General features: G+C 44.5%; 1 protein-coding gene across 2 annotated transcripts in view; it reads left to right on the forward strand.

The window, feature by feature from the left end:
* The first annotated feature begins 8,797 nt into the window (after positions 1–8,797).
* Positions 8,798–17,568, forward strand: part of LOC126236651 (trypsin-1-like) — a 91,733-nt gene continuing 82,962 nt past the window's right edge. For both annotated transcript variants that reach the window (XM_049946113.1, XM_049946114.1), the window contains exon 1: positions 8,798–8,886. In XM_049946113.1, coding sequence (XP_049802070.1) covers positions 8,817–8,886 — 70 coding nt within the window. In that variant the 5' untranslated portion in view covers positions 8,798–8,816. The remainder of the gene's footprint in view (positions 8,887–17,568) is intronic.

Genomic DNA, 17,568 nt, shown 5'->3' on the forward strand with positions numbered 1-17,568 from the left:
CATTCACTAGCTGCTAATGATACAGTACGGCTATACAGAGATCATCGTGCGGGTATTGCATTAATTCTGCAGTGAACTGCTTGACAAATATTACCATCAGTTATGCAGCTGAAATGACTCACTACACAAGTACTCTACATTGCAATTGGTCGAGTGATCAGCTCGCTGCAATCCTGCTTCTACAGTTCGTAAATACTTGTATACTGACCATACATTATTTGACTAAATATGGGCTACAACCTGATTCGCATGTATATGAAATGTGTTAGCACCTTCACAAAGCAATGCCTAAGGAATGGATGCCATTGAAGTCCCGTTACATTGATGGGAAGACAAATGTTCGCAAATCACATTTATTGCCTAAAAAAACAATTGCACCTTAAATATCGGAGGGCAGGCGTCCACACTGTAATAGGGTGTAGAAATACAGCACTGCCGGCAGATGAAAATTTGTGACTGCCTGCAGTTCGAACCTGGACCTCCTGCTTACTAGGCAGACGTGGTGACCATTGCACTATCGGCACACAATGGCCAGCCTGCCTGGAGGGCCTATCTACTACAGACGCTTCTCGTCAGAAGCAGATTCCCATCTTTTCCGGATACCAAATATGCGGTAAACACCCCCGCCCCCCTCCCGGCAATTATTCCGCTTTCTCGCAGCCACACTGTAAGCAGTAGGGTAACAAGGACGCCAGTCCATTTTGTTAGTGCAGGTTCCCTACATCAGTGGCAGGTATGCATTCAGGGGCAAACCTATTGTTCTCCTTTGATTGATAGGTCCTTAACCAATCGTTCTGTTAAGTAGTTTTCCATATTACTGCACTTAACCTATTCCCCCCCCCCAACCCCCCTACACCCCCCCCCCCTCAGGAAACCTCCCCTCGCTGCTCCAGTACACTTTCAGATCTGAATTATTGGAATAGCTCCTCTCACTCTTATCAATTTGATTGACTACTTAATTAAATTGATCAATTAACTAACCTATTCCCCTCTGGTAAACCCCTCCTTTCCCACCCTCTCCTCCCTCCCGGAAAATGATCGGTCATTTGGAGAGAAATCGATTGCTCTGTATGGAATATTGTTTAAACAATTTAGAGAATGTACAGAATATATGGAAAGGGTATATTGTTTATTTATTTAACAAATTCAGTTTGTGGGGGTTCGATTACTCCTGCTCATCATTCTCTGCTGTTTGGAAACATCTAGGTCTCACAAGAAGCGATTACATGAAGTAAACATGTTGCATAACCTAATATTCGGTTCAAAATGGCTCAAATGGCTCTGAGCACTATGCGACTTAACTTCTGAGGTCATAAGTCGCCTAGAACTTAGAACTAATTAAACCTAACTAACCTAAGGACATCCATGCCCGAGGCAAGATTCGAACCTGCGACCGTAGCGGTCGCTCGGCTCCAGACTGTAGCGCCTAGAACCGCACGGCCACTCCGGCCAGCCTAATATTCGGCACTGTACTCTGGGTGTCTTAGACTAATGTTTGGACCTTTGTTGGCACTTAACCTATTGTTCTGTTAAGTGGTTTTCCATATAACCCCCATTTCCTTAAACTGTTGTACCGCTTTTGATACCAAATTAAGTAATTAGTTATCTCCTCCCACCATTTTATACTACACTTTTCGAATTTCACATACTTTTGAACGCCATTCTCGCGCATTCTTTTGTCAACCACTCCCTTAAACTATTGTACTGCGTTTTACATACGAAATAATACTGAGAGAAAATCAACCATGGGTGGACATGTCTCATATGTTTTCTTGTGAGTGCTATCACCGTGTCTTACAAAGAGAGTTTTAAACATCTTACAAACCGCCAGATGTTAAAAAACCCGATCCCAACAACTACTGTATGTTACTGTCACAAGTGGTCTTTGTTCTACAAGTGCATACAAGTATCCATATTAAAAGCTATACCCACTTTACAAATCGAGGTATGACATTACCACTGAATGATGTGGTTTTTTGTCCAGACAGATATCGTGACAGCAATAACTGGAGTATATAGTATCAGACGAACTGTGTGCTTACACATCGCCGATGGTGCAACCTCATAATAAAATTAACCAATTTAGAAAGTGATTCGACTAAGGAACGTGGTATGAAACCTGTATTTGCGAATCCCTCACGCCACCGCAGCTAGATATTTCTACAGAATTTGTAACGCGTTCTATCTAGATCCCATGTCAGAGGTTCGGTGATATATCCACTGGGCTAAAGGTGATGGTTGATTGAGAAGGATCACAAAGAGTAGATGGTGTGCTGATTGAGGTCGTAAGAAATGTAGATTAACTTTCCAGATCTCTAATGCTACGCTATCCACTAGAAACGCTGTCTGGGATTTGGAATCAAGTCTTTCCATTCAACTTGCTTTCGATCCAATGGAGAAGTCATTTAATGATTACAGCCACAAGTGAATCATATTTCTGGCACTCTCATATCTCGAAACACATCATCATTCGCAAACCTGTCTGCTACAGTAAAATTCCAACGTGGTTTTAGTCAGTACCTACGCATCCTGCGTCTGCTGACATTTCTGCAGCTTTGTGCATGTGATCATTCCAATTTAAGTCAGAACGGGGTAGAAGCCAGAGAAAGCCTTATCCACCACCTCATGCAACCCGCATAGAAACAGAGAGCCCTGTGTTAGTACAACAAGACCGTGTTTTGATCATTCGGTGGAAATGGACGCATTTTGGCACATCCCCAAACTAGATACAGATACTACAGATCTACATCCATTCACATCTATCTCCCCAACAAGCTATCTTCGTTATTCTGCACCATACATAAGAGAAAAATTATGACCTATAAAAGCTCAACTAACTACGTCCGATAGAGAACTAGATAACATTTTTAACGCATCTCTCTCCTCCCATATATCGAAAACAAATACCACATGCATGCAGGCATCGAAGACGGGTGACGATCCTATTAAATGTGCTGTTATTGATCAACTGCACAGACAAGTTTAAAGTTCCATAACCTGTACTCTAGGAGGATGATAGTATCCCGCAGACTATACTGTAAGTTGCAAGAGACGCCCCCTCCCCACTGCAGCCATGTCTTGTTTTTTAAAACATTATTTTCTAACACGCTTTGTACACGGCCAAACATTTTATTTTTATGCCACGACTTCGAGGTTGTGTCAGGTTCTAAACTGACATTAAGACGTTCTGATCCACGACCTCTCACAGACAACAAGGACATCACCCCAAAGTACAGCTATCCAAGACGTTGCACTCTGCTGCGGATGACGTCATTCAAGATGGGTGCTGTGATGTCATTCAAGCTGGGTGCTGTGATGTCAGCTGATGACGCAAGTACTGTTACCCAAGATGGCGGGAAAGTGCCACAGTCCCCTGCCAAGACCCCCTGGTGGGAAGTTTGAATTTTGGAAGGAAGATACGTCAACTGGGCTACCTCTACATTTAAACTCACCTGTCACAGTGACGGAATAGCTGATGGCTCTGTGTTCCACTTTGACTGATTTCTCATATTGCACTCATGTACGCGATTACTGTTTCGGTGCTAGCAATCCCCAGAAGGTGTCACCCATAACACAAAACTCTTTTCCCAAGTCAAACAAGCGTTGTCAGTCAATCATTATGTGGTAACCAACAGCCTGTCAGTGGATGGATGGGATGGAAAAGACACCGTCAATATACTGTAATAATAAGCATCACAGTTGATAATGTGAACAATTTTAGCAATTTTACAGTAATGTAAACACCGGCCAATGATGTGACAGCATGTTATCCCAATTTCAGTATCATAGCTAAACCGTCCCTTCTCTACTTTGCAAGTATCATTGTGAATGTAGATAGATGACTGTGCACTACATCCGTTCACTGTTAATTCTCGAACACATAAATCAACAAAGTATACCACACAGTGCTCTACATATTTCTAGCATCTCGAGCATAGTGCATAATTTACGATCTATCTCTGTGCAGATGGGATTCATAGAGCATTCTCGCAGTCTTAGGGTAAAATTAGAGACTGAAATGCCTCCCTGCACAGTCTTTGACCAACCCACCTTGCAGCACCGTTACCGATTTAATCTGCAGCTGACCACAAATAGACCGCTACATTCCACGTCTCGTGAATCAATGGAGCTTGCCGAGTCCTTACCCATCCAAGTGCACAAGATTTCCCCAGATGCACCCATGTTGAGGAGGTTAGCACCCATTATTGGTGTATAGTAACAGATTTGAAAGTGTTGTGATGAATAGCACAGGGTTAAGAAGAACAAGAAACGGGTGATTTTTATGTATGATGAAGATCCAGGTGGATGGAATTCAAAGCATTTTACGTAAACCAACTACGCTATCAACTCTAATGTATGGTTCTAGAGTCCAGGAACAGTGCCTCGAAGGTATTGGTAAGAGAGAACATAAACACATGCACTCCTAAGGCTACAACGTTCCGCAATTAAAACAGGCTATAATGTTAGATCGCTTGAGTTTCCGACCTGTCAGTCATGTGTAATGTAGCGCTGTTAATATTCCAGTGTAATAAATATATTTCCAGCGCATGACATACATCCTTCTTGCAGAGTTCTCTACGATCAACTATGGCAATAAACTGTAAAACCTGGCTCAGTGTGATACATGGGCAATATAGCTTTCCAGGAATTTGCTTGACAGTTGATCGATCAAGATCGGGAAAGGTAAAATTTTACGAGTATACGTGCCTGAGAGATGACTTCCCTGTCAATACAAGTGCCTGAGAGATGACTTCCCTATCAATCTCCTGGATCGTTTTGTTTCTCAAATCAACAGAGTGCGTTATCATGCAGTAGCACACGTGATGTAGTTCAGACGGTCGATTTTCTTACACTGCGACCGAAAGGTGTCTAAATTGTTGGCAACAAATTCCAGCTGTGATGGACACACCCTTGGGGACGAATTCATAGTGCGAAACACACTTTTGGAGCTATCAGATGGAAAATATTATGTTCACGCTACTCTTTGCTCAAGTTTAAGTCTTTTAGTGGGGCTCAGCCTTTCGTTTCTTCTTAGGAAGTTAACGATAAAGGCATCATAATTCGTCACTGGTAACAGCATTGCATAGCAATGCTCAATGAGCGACCTGATAAAGTTAAAGCAAAACTGCAATAATAGTCACTCCGCTGATTTTTGTTGTTTAGAGTTAGAGGATGCAGTACCCCTACACCAGACTTCTGAAACTTGCCTGTTGAATGCAAATGTCACGTGGTGGTTAAAAGGTAATCCATCGCTTATATCAGCAGTCGAGACTTCCTTAATGTCGAAAATCATTCGTGCCAGAACGATTTTTGTTGTAATAAAAATATCATTTTCTGACCACGACGCAGCCAAGAGCTGTCCTGTGGAATTGTTTTTGGAAGTATTTGTTGTTACTGGTGGATTGAATGTGAAGTGAATCATCTTCGATGTTCAGTCAGGCTCATAACTTTAGACGAGGTCCGAAATGTGGTTAAAAAAAAGAAAAAAGAAAGAAAGGGATACAGTCAGACGCGAAAACGCGACTGTAAGTTTTGAATGCACGACAGTTATTACTTTTTTTAATCTCATTTTGTTCTATATTGTTAGTTGAATTTGTTGGTGGCAGATGTCCGATGACACCTGTTCAGGTTGTTCGTCCATCCGTTCTTTTTATTACAGAGGATAGCTAAAACCTCTGACCGAACACACTGAGCTACCGTGCCGGCATCACTTGACCAGACTCTCACAACACGATATCATCTCGGAAGTAGACAACACTTCCTCCTGACGCTTCCCCACCTTACAGTGTTATCAGATTGTGCCGGACTTAGCGTTGTCAGGGGCAGTCAGTTTTATTGGCCACCTTAAGTGAACGACTCGGACTTAAGTCTCTGTGGCGGCCGGCCGGCGGTCAGTTTTTATGTCTGAGACTGTACATCACATCTGCAGATTTCCGTTCCATTCGGGTATTTCCTTCGTGGTGAGTCGTTTTTTGTTTTTCTTCGAGTGTGTATAGACCTACTCTCCTATTTTTATTTGCCATTGGTCACTAAATTGATACTGTCATTATTATTACTTATAAAAGCTTCAAACGCACGCGCACATGTGCACACACACTCGCTAACGTTCAGCTTTAGATGACACCACATAGTACATAGTTTCGTTGTATAACTTACAATGTAAACATGGAATCTTGCGTTCATGTCATGTAGCCTTTCCTTTTTTCGGTTCTGTAGCTGAGGTATATAACACATGATGCTTTTCTCAGAGGTAGTGATTCGAATCCCGGTAGTATACGATTTGTCATCAAATCTAAGGGGGGTTTCAGATCGCAGCTTACAGCTGCTAATCGTCTGATTGCGTCACAATGCCCTACGTTATACAGCGTATCTCTCCGCAGTTAGCCGGTCGCGGTGGCCGTGCGGTTCCAGGCGCTTCAGTCCAGAACCGCGGGACTGCTACGGTCGCAGGTTCGAATCCTGCCTCGGGCATGGATGTGTGTGATGTCCTTAGGTTAGTTAGGTTTAAGTAGTTCTAAGTTCTAGGGGACCGATGACCTAAGATGCTAAGTCCCATACTGCTCAGAGCCATTTGAACCATTTTCTCCGCAGTTGTCACGTGGTGTGCAGGCATGTGACTTTAATTTGTCCGTTGAAGAGGGACTTCAAAATTGGCTAAGCCTTGTTGCTGTTTGAGACCAGCAAGTTTTATGTTGGCAACAGATTTCGCATTCTGCCTACCCTTCTCTTCTATAGTCGTCTACCGTAACACTACACTGTACAAACACTTAACATATTAACATACACAAATACACATTTGAGACATTACGCTGAGGAAGGACCATGGATCGTAGCTCAGTGCTTTGTGTGTCAAGGCGAAGCATGTTAAAAAATGGTCAAGACGTTCAGTTTTTAACTAGTGACTAAATTATTGTAGTTCACAGTGTTGTTTGTATTACATTGAGTTAATTGCATAACTATTGCGGTAGTAGTGAACAGCTAACGAAGAGTTGTTAAAGTATGAAGTTTCCTCCTCTCGTTCACAATGCAAACGAGAAAGACGCCTTCTATGATACTAATTCACAGGATAAAACAAAGGCCGCCAATGCTAAAAATTCAAATACTGTTTCTTTGCAAGCTTTGGACGATAACTTTTTTGAAGAAAGGACTGCGTTTTCGAATGTGGAACTCCGAACCTCATGAAGTATCCATTCATCTGAAAGGGCATCTCAAGCACATGATTCAACTGTTACATGATGTATATCAGTAACATGCCATTGCAATTAAAAGATGTATCTGGTTTAAGGGTTGGGATTTTGTAACTTAAAAAGCGGCTCAGTGTAAAAGAAAATGAACATGAAGCGCTGAAGCACCAGTGCGCTCTTCACTAAACGCCTAATTTGGCCAATCCATGGATTTCTTGTGAGAAACTTCTGAGACTGGGATAACAAATTACGAGCGCCGAGAGTAAATTTCTCGGCTTAGCGTAGACTGTGCTTATACGAATGAAATTTTTTGGCGACACGTGTTGCACATTAATAAGATTTAGCGGCGATTAACACGTCAGACGTGAGCATGACTAAAATTCAGACTTTCTTCTGCGATATGTTACGTCGAAGTGATATCTGAAGATTACACTTCATCAAGTGGGCGGAATGTGACCAATTCTTATGGGTTTACGTGAAAAAAAAAAAGCGCTAAAGAAATTAAACGTGCCTCTTAAGCAGACGTCAAGAAACGTTTCAAGCCCAGACAGCGACGGTCTTTCTCTATCTTTGCCTTTTCCCTTTTTCCCTCGGGGTCGGCATTGTTTCATGGGCTGATGCAATGTTTGTTGTACTCGATGGACGGATGCTCTTCTCGATGTTACCACTTCCCCCTGGAATGTACCTGTGTACCCCACAAGTCGGCATCTAAATGTTTGTGAAGTGAGTGTCTGAGACGAGACATCGCTACCAGCTCGGTGTTTACCTAATTGTGTGTGGGAAACTATGTGAAAACCGTATCCATGCTAGCGGTTCACTGGCGCTAGTTGTTAATTCGCGAAACGGATTCGATCGGAGGCAGGCTTGCATCCTCGTATCGTGGAAGCCGCGGATTAACGTGCTCGGCTATCCGGGCGTACCTCTGACAGTGACATTAGTAGAAACATATTCAGTGTTGTTAGGAAGTGAATAGCGGCTATGAAGGGCTGTGTGATGACATTACCAAACAACTTAAAAGCTGACGAAGTCTCAGTACAAATTCCACTGCACCGATCTGATTTTGCGTCCGAACATCTAATCCCAATCACTTAAATTGTTATCATGATGATTCCACAATCGATTCCTTCTTTGCGTAAGTTAGACTAATTGGAATGTGCCTCCGTGTGGAAAGGGGCGAAGTGATGCAAAACACAAACACACGTCTGTTTTAGTCGGCTTACTCCTATCCCACTAATCAGAAGGGTAATATCCTTTTCCGTGCCTATACACATTATTTGTGTAATATTCTACGAGACTACACGGAACATAACTCACAGGATATCATTAAAAAACCAGAAAAGCCGATTCGAGAATAAAAAATATGAATTTTAGGTTCCTTAGCATAATTTTCATTTGCTGAGGCTAGTGTGTGGATGCGTGTCCTGGACGAATGGTGCACAGGAAAGTTTTGACCTCGTATGTGACAAAATGTAGCATACAGTTAACATGACGACCGTGTATCATGATTGCGGAGGTCATTTAATCAAAAGCGTTATTGTTGCCACTGTAATGAGACTTCCGCGGTTTATGTACCCGAACGTCCGCCAACGGAGTCAGTTCTGTGCTGCCATGCGTCCCGTCCTCTGCTATGTAATGTTCGTGCTTCAGCTTGTTTGTCTGAGCGCCAGTGATACGGAGCATGAAGAACGCGTCGTCTCTCAAGGTATGTGAGTTCCATCAGAAATATTCGCAAAGTTCCATTAACAATCATTCTGACTCGTGTATATCAGAATAAAAGCGAAAAAGAAAGCGAGGAATTATAGGCAAAGTTTAAACGGATTGAAAGTCTTGCTCTGGAGAAGTATGTGCCAAGTAAATGGATTAAGGACGGAAAAGACCCACCGTGGTTTAACAACGAAATTCGGAAACTGCTGAGGAAGCAAAGGTTGTTCCATTCTCGGTTCAAAGGAGAATGCGCAAATGACGACAGGCGAAATTTAGTAGATTCGTGCATCTGTAAAAAGATCGATGCGCGAAGCATACAACAACCACCACCGTCATACCTTAGCAAATGCCGAGACCCCGAAAAAATTTTGGTCCTACGTAAAATCGCCAAGTGGGTCTAAGGCTTCTATCCACTCACTCGTTGACCAATCTGATGTGGCAGTTGAAAACAGCAAAAGGAAAGCTGAGGTTTTAAAATTCGCTTTTAAGAAATCTTTCACCCAGGATCGTATAAACACACCCCCTTTTGACCACAGCACAGACTTTCACATGGAGAACAAACGCTGCAGCGCCAAAGGAACTGGCACAGGCATGGGTATTCAAATACAGAGATATGTAAACAGGTAGAATACGGCGCTTCGATCGGCAAGTCCTACATAAGACAAGTATCTGGCGCAGTTGTTAGGTCGGTTACTGATGCTACAATGGCAGTTATCAAGATACGTGGGTCTGAACGTAGTGTTACAGCCGGCGCGAGCGATGGGACACAGTATCTCCGAGCTTGCGAGAAAGTGGGGATTTTCCCGCGCGATCATTTCACGAGTTTACTGTGAATATCAGGAATCCAGTAAAACATCAAATCTCCGACATCGCTGCGGCCAGAAGAAGATCCTACAAGGAAGGGACCAACGACGACTGAAGAGAGTTGTTCAACGTGACAGAATTGCAACCATTCCGAGAACGCTGCAGGTTTCAGTGCTAGGCCATCAACAAGTGTCAGTGTGCGAGCTATTCAACGAAACATCAACGATATGGGTTAGCGGAGATGAAGACCCACTCGTGTACCCTTGATGACTGCACGACACAAATCTATGCCTCGCCTGGGCCCGTCAAGGCCGACATTGGACTGTTGATGGCTGGAAACATGTTGCCTGTTCGGACGAGTCTCGTTTCAAATTGTGTCGAGCGGATGGATGTGTACGGGTATGGAGACAACCTCATGAATCCATGGACTCTGCATGTCAGCAGGGGACTGTTCAAGTTGGTGAAGGCTCTGTAATGATGTGGGGCAAGTGCAGTTGGAGTGATATGGGACCCATGATACGTCCAGATACAACTCTGACAGGTAATACGTACGTAAGCATCTTGCCTGACCACCTGAATCCATTAATGTCCATTGTGCATTCCGATGGACTTGAGCAATTCCAGCAGGACAATGCGACACTCCACACTTCCAGAATTGGTACAGATTGACTCCAGAGACACTCTTCTGAGTTTAAACACTTCCGTTGGCCACCAAACTCCCTAAACATGAACATAATGGAGCAAATCTGGGATGCCTTGCAACGTGCTGTTCAGAAGATATCTCCAGCCCCTCGTACTCTTACGGATTTATGGCAGCCCTGCAGGATTCATGGTGTCAGTTCCCTCCAGCAATGCTTCGATTCCACTTTCATGTTGCGGCACTTCAGCGCGCTCGTGGGGGCCCTATACGATATTGGGCAAGTGTACCGATCTCTTTCACTCTTCAGTGTAGTAATGGGCATCACTGGCCTTGGGAAACAACTGGAAGAGTTGAACACAAATAAATCGCCATGTCCGAATGAAATCCCAATTCGTTTTTACAAAGAGTACTCTACGGCATTGCCCCCTTATTTAGGTTGCATTTATCGCGAATCTGTCGACCAGAGTAAAGTCCCAAGCGACTGGAAAAAAAGCGCAAGTGATCACGTGTGCAAGAAGGGCAAACTAACGGACCAGAAAAATTACAGACCAGTATCCTTAAAATCTGTTTGCTGCAGAATTTTTGAACATATAATATACAGGGTAATTTTTTTCCACCATATACAAACTCTAGGGGTTGATCGATGACAGGATGTGGGACAAGAAAGATTTAATGAACTTATGTCCGGAAATGCAACAGTCATCTGTGGGATATTATACAGAACCCACATGGTATGGTGACAGCGAACCATGAGCTTCGGTGCAGCCGGAATGTGTGGGCGGGGATAATTGGCGACCATATTTTGGACCAGTCTTCCTTCCACGTCGCCTAACAGGCCGGAACTATCAGCGTTTGTTGTAGGTGACTTTGCCTCCCCTGCTTGAAGAAGTGCCATTGTTGATTCGAAGGGTTATGTAGCTGCTACATGGTGGTGCACCATCCCTCTTCACCGTAAACGTCTGGTCGCATCTCGACCGTGTCTTCCCTGGTCGATGAATCGGACGAGGGGGTCCAGTTGCATGGCCTGCTCATTCACCTGACCTCAACCCGTGCTTCCGGTTTTGGAGCCATCTCAAAAGTACAGTGTGTGCAGAGTCCATTCAAGATGTGAAGACACTGGAGCAGCGTATTCATGCTGCCTTTGACACCGTTCGGATGCAGCCTGGCAGTTGTGAGCGTAAGAGACAGAACATGCTACAGAGCGTACATGCATGCGTTGAGGCACATGGAAACCATTTTGAACACATACTGTAACTGTGGCTGCATGGTACAGCGCGTATTAGACCGCAGTCTCTGTAACAATGTATGACTGAATAAAGTGTCTCTAGCATGAAAACCATGCATTTCCGGACATAAGTTCGTTAGAACTTTTTTGTTCCGCATCCTCTCATCGATCAATCCCTAGAGTTTGTACACGGTTGAAAATTCATCCTGTATATTTCCCTGAGATGGGAAAGCGTCAGTACACGAATCAGCACGTTTCTAGAAAGCATCGCTGGTATGAAACTCAGTTTGTCCTTTTCTCACACGATATCATGCGAACTTGTGGATGAAGCTCAATATTTAGATTCCATATTCCTAGATTTCCCAGAAGTATTTGACTTGAAGCGCCATTGCAGGTTAGCATATATGTGAGTGGCTCGAAGACTTAAGTACAGTGGAACCGCGGGACTGCTACGGTCGCAGGTTCGAATCCTGCCTCGGGCATGGATGTGTGTGATGTCCTTAGGTTAGTTAGGTTTAAGTAGTTCTAAGTTCTAGGGGACTGATGACCACAGAAGTTAAGTCCCATAGTGCTCAGAGCCATTTGAACTTAAGTACAGTGTGTAAACTTTTGGATGGCAGACCTCTCCCTAGTCCTGAATCGGTAGAAGTCGGTAAACGTCGGGAGGCTTCGGTAGGCACGCAGTTTCGACTGCTGCCAACATTACGTAGCTGACTGTGTTGTACAAGGTAGCCATTGTCGTCTGCTGTGTTATTGTTTTGCGCTGTACTGTTCTGCGTGTTTTTATTGTGCAGTTGTGCTAAACATTATCAAAATGAGTGAAGAGGCAGGTGCTGGCCCATCTCGGGAGTCGCCAACAACGCCTACCTGTAGGCCTACGGTTAGAAGGAAACCAGTATTACGTAGCGATGCTCGTAAAATTATATTGCGTGTGATTGAATGCTGCGAAAGGGAAAGGGAGCAGAAAAAATTGCTGCACCCCATTTACAAATCTTCAGTGAGAGCTGCTACATACACAGGACACAGCATGCGTAGCATTGGAAGATTCAAACAGTTTTGCAAGAATCATCCTGGCGTATCACCACAAACGCTTGGCAATATGAATGAAATAAAATGAAAAAAAATGCGAGCAGTGGGAATCGCATGCTACAATGACCTGACTCTTAAAACATTGTATATTGTTGTTTTCGGGCGTTCGGAGAACAACTCACAAAAGTTTCATTGCAATCGGATGAATGGTTTGTGAGCGCATAATAGAGAAACATACATACATTCATTTTTATATATATAGATTTTAATATACATGACGATTTCAGTTTCGTTTACGAACAACACTTAAAGCGAGTGTTACTTCCAAGCCTTTCGTCTGCTTTCGTGTAAGCATGACGCGCAATTTGTAGTGCCAGCACTGCAACTGGTAGGCGTGCCTTGTCCCCTCCCCAACGGCTCCTTTCCCCTCGCCAGCCAATGCTTGCTTCCTCCTCTCCCCGCACTCCCCACACAACTCTGCCGTCTTACAGTTAACACACTGTAACAGAACCTGCTACGTTGTCCTCGACAGCGAGTGTTCATCAGAGACAAAGGTAGAGCCAGGAATGTCCCAGAGAAGTATAGTAGGACTGCTGTTATTTTCTACATACATAAATGATATGGCGAACAAGATGAGCAACAATCTGCTGTTGTTAGCTGATGATGCTATGATGTACGGTAAGGTGTCGTTGTTGTGTGACTGTGGGAGAATAGTTGGTGCAATGAATGGCAGGTAGTTCTAAATGTAGAAAAATGTAAGTTAATGCAAATGAATAGGGAAAAAAGTCCTGTAATGTTCGAATACAGCAGTAGTAGTGTGCTGCTTGACACAGTATGAAGTATGTAGGCATAACGATAAGCAGCGATACGAAGTGGAACGAGCTTGTAAGGGCTGTAGTGCGGAAGGCAAATGGTCCACTTCAGTTTACTGGGAGAATTTTAGGATAGTGTGGTTCATCTGTGAAGGCCACATATATGACATCAGTACGACCCTTTCTTGAGTACTGGCCGAGTGTTTGGGATCCACATCAGGCCGGATTATAGGAAGACATTGAAGCAATTCAGAGGCGGGCTGCTACATTTGTTACTGATAGGTTCGAACAAACATGTGGTTCCTGAAGAGGGGCAGCAGCCTTTTCAGTAGTTGCAGGGGCAACAGTCTGGATGATTGACTGATCTGGCCTTGTAACATTAACCAAAACGGCCTTGCTGTGCTGGTACTGCGAACGGCTGAAAGCAAGGGGAAACTACAGCCGTAATTTTTCCCGAGGAAATGCAGCTTTACTGTATGATTAAATGATAATGGCGTCCTCTTGGGTAAAATATTCCGGAGGTAAAATAGTCCCCCATTCGGATCTCCAGGCGGGGACTACTCAAGAGGACGTCATCAGGAGAAAGAAAACTGGTGTTCTACGGATCGGAGCGTGGAATGTCAGCTCCCTTAATCGGGCAGGTAGGTTAGAAAATTTAAAAAGGGAAATGGATAGGTTAAAGTTAGATATAGTGGGAATTAGTGAAGTTCGGTGGCAGGAGGAACAAGACTTTTGGTCAGGTGATTACAGGGTTATAAATACAAAATCAAGTAGGGGTAATGCAGGAGTAGGTTTAATAATGAATAAGAAAATAGGAGTGCGCGTTAGCTACTACAAACAGCATAGTGAACGCATTATTGTGGCCAAGATAGACACAAAGCCCATGCCTACTACAGTAGTACAAGTTTATATGCCCACTAGCTCTGCAGATGATGAAGAAATACACTCCTGGAAATGGAAAAAAGAACACATTGACACCGGTGTGTCAGACCCACCATACTTGCTCCGGACACTGCGAGAGGGCTGTACAAGCAATGATCACACGCACGGCACAGCGGACACACCAGGAACCGCGGTGTTGGCCGTCGAATGGCGCTAGCTGCGCAGCATTTGTGCACCGCCGCCGTCAGTGTCAGCCAGTTTGCCGTGGCATACGGAGCTCCATCGCAGTCTTTAACACTGGTAGCATGCCGCGACAGCGTGGACGTGAACCGTATGTGCAGTTGACGGACTTTGAGCGAGGGCGTATAGTGGGCATGCGGGAGGCCGGGTGGACGTACCGCCGAATTGCTCAACACGTGGGGCGTGAGGTCTCCACAGTACATCGATGTTGTCGCCAGTGGTCGGCGGAAGGTGCACGTGCCCGTCGACCTGGGACCGGGCCGCAGCGACGCACGGATGCACGCCAAGACCGTAGGATCCTACGCAGTGCCGTAGGGGACCGCACCGCCACTTCCCAGCAAATTAGGGACACTGTTGCTCCTGGGGTATCGGCGAGGACCATTCGCAACCGTCTCCATGAAGCTGGGCTATGGTCCCGCACACCGTTAGGCCGTCTTCCGCTCACGCCCCAACATCGTGCAGCCCGCCTCCAGTGATGTCGCGACAGGCGTGAATGGAGGGACGAATGGAGACGTGTCGTCTTCAGCGATGAGAGTCGCTTCTGCCTTGGTGCCAATGATGGTCGTATGCGTGTTTGGCGCCGTGCAGGTGAGCGCCACAATCAGGACTGCATACGACCGAGGCACACAGGGCCAACACCCGGCATCATGGTGTGGGGAGCGATCTCCTACACCGGCCGTACACCACTGGTGATCGTCGAGGGGACACTGAATAGTGCACGGTACATCCAAACCGTCATCGAACCCATCGTTCTACCATTCCTAGACCGGCAAGGGAACTTGCTGTTCCAACAGGACAATGCACGTCCGCATGTATCCCATGCCACCCAACGTGCTCTAGAAGGTGTAAGTCAACTACCCTGGCCAGCAAGATCTCCGGATCTGTCCCCCATTGAGCATGTTTGGGACTGGATGAAGCGTCGTCTCACGCGGTCTGCACGTCCAGCACGAACGCTGGTCCAACTGAGGCGCCAGGTGGAAATGGCATGGCAAGCCGTTCCACAGGACTACATCCAGCATCTCTACGATCGTCTCCATGGGAGAATAGCAGCCTGCATTGCTGCGAAAGGTGGATATACACTGTACTAGTGCCGACATTGTGCATGCTCTGTTGCCTGTGTCTATGTGCCTGTGGTTCTGTCAGTGTGATCATGTGATGTATCTGACCCCAGGAATGTGTCAATAAAGTTTCCCCTTCCTGGGACAATGAATTCACGGTGTTCTTATTTCAATTTCCAGGAGTGTACATGAAATGTATGACGAGATAAAAGAAATTATTCTGGTAGTGAAGAGAGACGAAAATTTAATAGTCACGGGTGACTGGGATTCGTCAGTAGGAAAAGGGAGAGAAGGAAACGTAGTAGGTGAATATGGATTGGGGGGAAGAAATGAAAGAGGAAGCCGCCTTGTAGAATTTTGCACAGAGCATGACTTAATCATAGCTAACACTTGGTTCAAGAATCATAAAAGAAGGTTGTATACCTGGAAGAATCCTGGAGATACTAAGAGGTATCAGATAGATTATATAATGGTAAGACAGAGATTTAGGAACCAGGTCTTAAATTGTAAGACATTTCCAGGGGCAGATGTGGATTCTGACCACAATCTATTATGAACTGCAGATTGAAACTGAAGAAACTGCAAAAAGGTGGGAATTTAAGGAGATGGGACCTGGATAAACTGAAAGAACCAGAGGTTGTACAGAGTTTCAGGGAGAGCATAAGGGAACAATTGACAGGAATGGGCGAAAGAAATACAGTAGAAGAAGAATGGGTAGCTCTGAGGGATGAAGTAGTGAAGGCAGCAGACGATCAAGTAGGTAAAAAGACGAGGGCTAATAGAAATCCTTGGGTAACAGAAGAAATATTGAATTTAATTGATGAAAGGAGAAAATATAAAAATGCAGTAAATGAAGCAGGCAAAAAGGAATACAAACGTCTCAAAAATGAGATCGACAGGAAGTGCAAAATGGCTAAGCAGGGGTTGCTAGAGGACAAATGTAAGGATGTAGAGGCTTGTCTCACTAGGGGTAAGATATATACTGCCTACAGGAAAATTAAAGAGACCTTTGGAGAGAAGAGAACCACTTGTATGAATATCAAGAACTCAGATGGCAACCCAGTTCTGAGCAAAGAAGGGAAGGCAAAAAGGTGGAAGGAGTATATAGAGGGTTTATACAAGGGCGATGTGCTTGAGGACAATATTATGGAAATGAAGAGGATGTAGATGAAGACGAAATGGGAGATAAGATACTGCGTGAAGAGTTTGACAGAGCACTGAAAGACCTGAGTCGAAACAAGGCCCCGGGACTAGACAACATTCCATTAGATCTAATGATGGCCTTGGGAGAGCCAGTCATGACAAAACTCTACCATTTGGTGAGCAAGATGTATGAGACAGGCGAAATACCCTCAGACTTCAAGAAGAATATAATAATTCCAATCCCAAAGAAAGCAGGTGTTGACAGATGTGAAAATTACCGAACTATCAGTTTAATAAGTCACAGCTGCAAAATACTAACGCGAATTCTTTACAGACGAATGGAAAAACTGGTAGAAGCGGACCTCGGGGAAGATCAGTTTGGATTCCGTAGAAAGGTTGGAACACGTGAGGCAATACTAACCTTACGACTTATCTTAGAAGAAAGATTAAGAAAAGGCAAACCTACGTTTCTAGCATTTGTAGACTTAGAGAAAGCTTTTGACATTGTCGAATGGAATACTCTCTTTCAAATTCTGAAGGTGGCAGGGGTAAAATACAGGGATCGAAAGGCTATTTACAATTTGTACAGAAACCAGATGGCAGTTATAAGAGTCGAGGGGCATGAAAGGGAAGCAGTGGTTGGGAAAGGAGTGAGACAGGGTTGTAGCCTCTCCCTGATGTTATTCAATCTGTATATTGAGCAAGCAGTAAAGGAAACAAAAGAAAAATTCGGAGTAGGTATTAAAATTGATGGAGAAGAAGTAAAAACTTTGAGGTTCGCCGATGACATTGTAATTCTGTCAGAGACAGCAAAGGACTTGGAAGAGCAGTTGAACGGAATGGACAG

This window comes from Schistocerca nitens, chromosome 2, assembly GCF_023898315.1.
Source record: "Schistocerca nitens isolate TAMUIC-IGC-003100 chromosome 2, iqSchNite1.1, whole genome shotgun sequence".
In the NCBI taxonomy this organism is placed as follows: domain Eukaryota; kingdom Metazoa; phylum Arthropoda; class Insecta; order Orthoptera; family Acrididae; genus Schistocerca; species Schistocerca nitens.